At 41.6% G+C, this 1,292-nt stretch overlaps 1 protein-coding gene across 3 annotated transcripts in view; it reads right to left on the bottom strand.

Moving 5' to 3' along the window:
• The window catches only part of LOC137988842 (uncharacterized), a 23,284-nt gene extending 22,377 nt beyond the window's left edge, over positions 1 to 907 (bottom strand). For all 3 annotated transcript variants that reach the window (XR_011120834.1, XM_068834806.1, XM_068834807.1), the window contains exon 1: positions 1 to 907. This exon is cut by the window's left edge and continues 326 nt beyond it. Coding sequence is in view for 2 of the 3 variants with exons in the window: in XM_068834806.1 (XP_068690907.1) it covers positions 1 to 781 (781 nt within the window). In the remaining variant the exon portion in view is untranslated.
• Between the last annotated feature and the right edge of the window lie 385 nt (positions 908 to 1,292).

Genomic DNA, 1,292 nt, shown 5'->3' with positions numbered 1-1,292 from the left:
TGTGCAGATCCTCAAGTATAGTTTCATCACAAGAGTGCTTGAATATGAAATTATCTGCTAAACCATCTTGCTGTGGTAAATTTGGAGATGGTAGTGGTCTAGCTAGTGGAGGCTGCACTTGAGTGTCATCATCCTTGCAGAGATCCTCAAGAATAGGTTCATCCTGAGAGTGCTTGGCTAGGAAATTACCTTCTACACCTTGAGATACTTCAGGACCAATGACTTGTTCATGTAATAGTGATGGTGATGGCAGAGCTTGACTATGCTCTACTTCATTGCCTCTGTGCAGATCCTCAACAATAGTCTCATCACAAGAGTGCTTGACTATGAAATTATCTGCTAAACCATCTTGTAGTGGTAATAGAGATGATGGAGGTCTAGCTAGTGGAAGCTCCATTTGAGTGTGTTCTGGTCCATGATCATCTTCATAGATGGTCCCATGTTGGGAGTACTTGGCTTTGAGATGATACGCCAACGTATCTGATTGCTGTGGGGGACGTATTGCTGATGTTGACAGTCCAGGCAGCGAATTTTGTCTTTGGCTGTCTCTTCGTCGAGCACCTAAACGTTCCCAGCCTTCAGCAGAACTGTAGTCCTCCCGACATTGAACCCCTGCATTATTTTCATCCTCCTCTTCCTGTCCACTTGATGGTAACGAATCAAGGGAAATAGCGAGTGCAAACATGCTCGGCTCTGTTTTGTTGGTGGCTTCATTGATTTCAATTTGTGAGGATGTACCGTCTGTACTTGAATGATGCCCATCACTATTCTCGTTGTCCATGCTTTGGGTGGTCTCTATCTGAAACACTTCACAGGGCTCGAAATTAACGAAAAAATCCAGTCGCAACTTTGTGTTAAGATATGCGAAACTTTACCAATTCAGTGGCAAAACTCAGAATTGTAACTCGTACCTTGGTAAGTACTTCATGTATCCCTTATTATTATGTATTTAAATATAAGCTATTGATAATGTATTTCGATTATTACCCTTATATACCCATGTATACCCTTATATACCCCTATATACCCATGTATACCCTTATATACCCCTATTTACCCATGTATACCCCTATATACCCCTGTATACCCCTATGTACCCCTGTATACCCCTATGTACCCATGTATACCCTTATATACCCATGTATACCCTTATATACCCATGTATACCCTTGTCTACCTATGTATACCCCTATATACCCATGTATACCCTTATATACCCATGTATACCCATGTATACCCTTCTATACCCCTATATACCCCTATATACCCATGTATACCCATGTATACCCTTG

The sequence above is a fragment of the Montipora foliosa genome, unplaced genomic scaffold (genome assembly GCF_036669935.1).
Source record: "Montipora foliosa isolate CH-2021 unplaced genomic scaffold, ASM3666993v2 scaffold_431, whole genome shotgun sequence".
NCBI lineage: Eukaryota > Metazoa > Cnidaria > Anthozoa > Scleractinia > Acroporidae > Montipora > Montipora foliosa.
The sequence above is the reverse complement of the archived record's forward strand: the minus strand, read 5'-3'. Positions and strand labels throughout refer to the sequence as shown.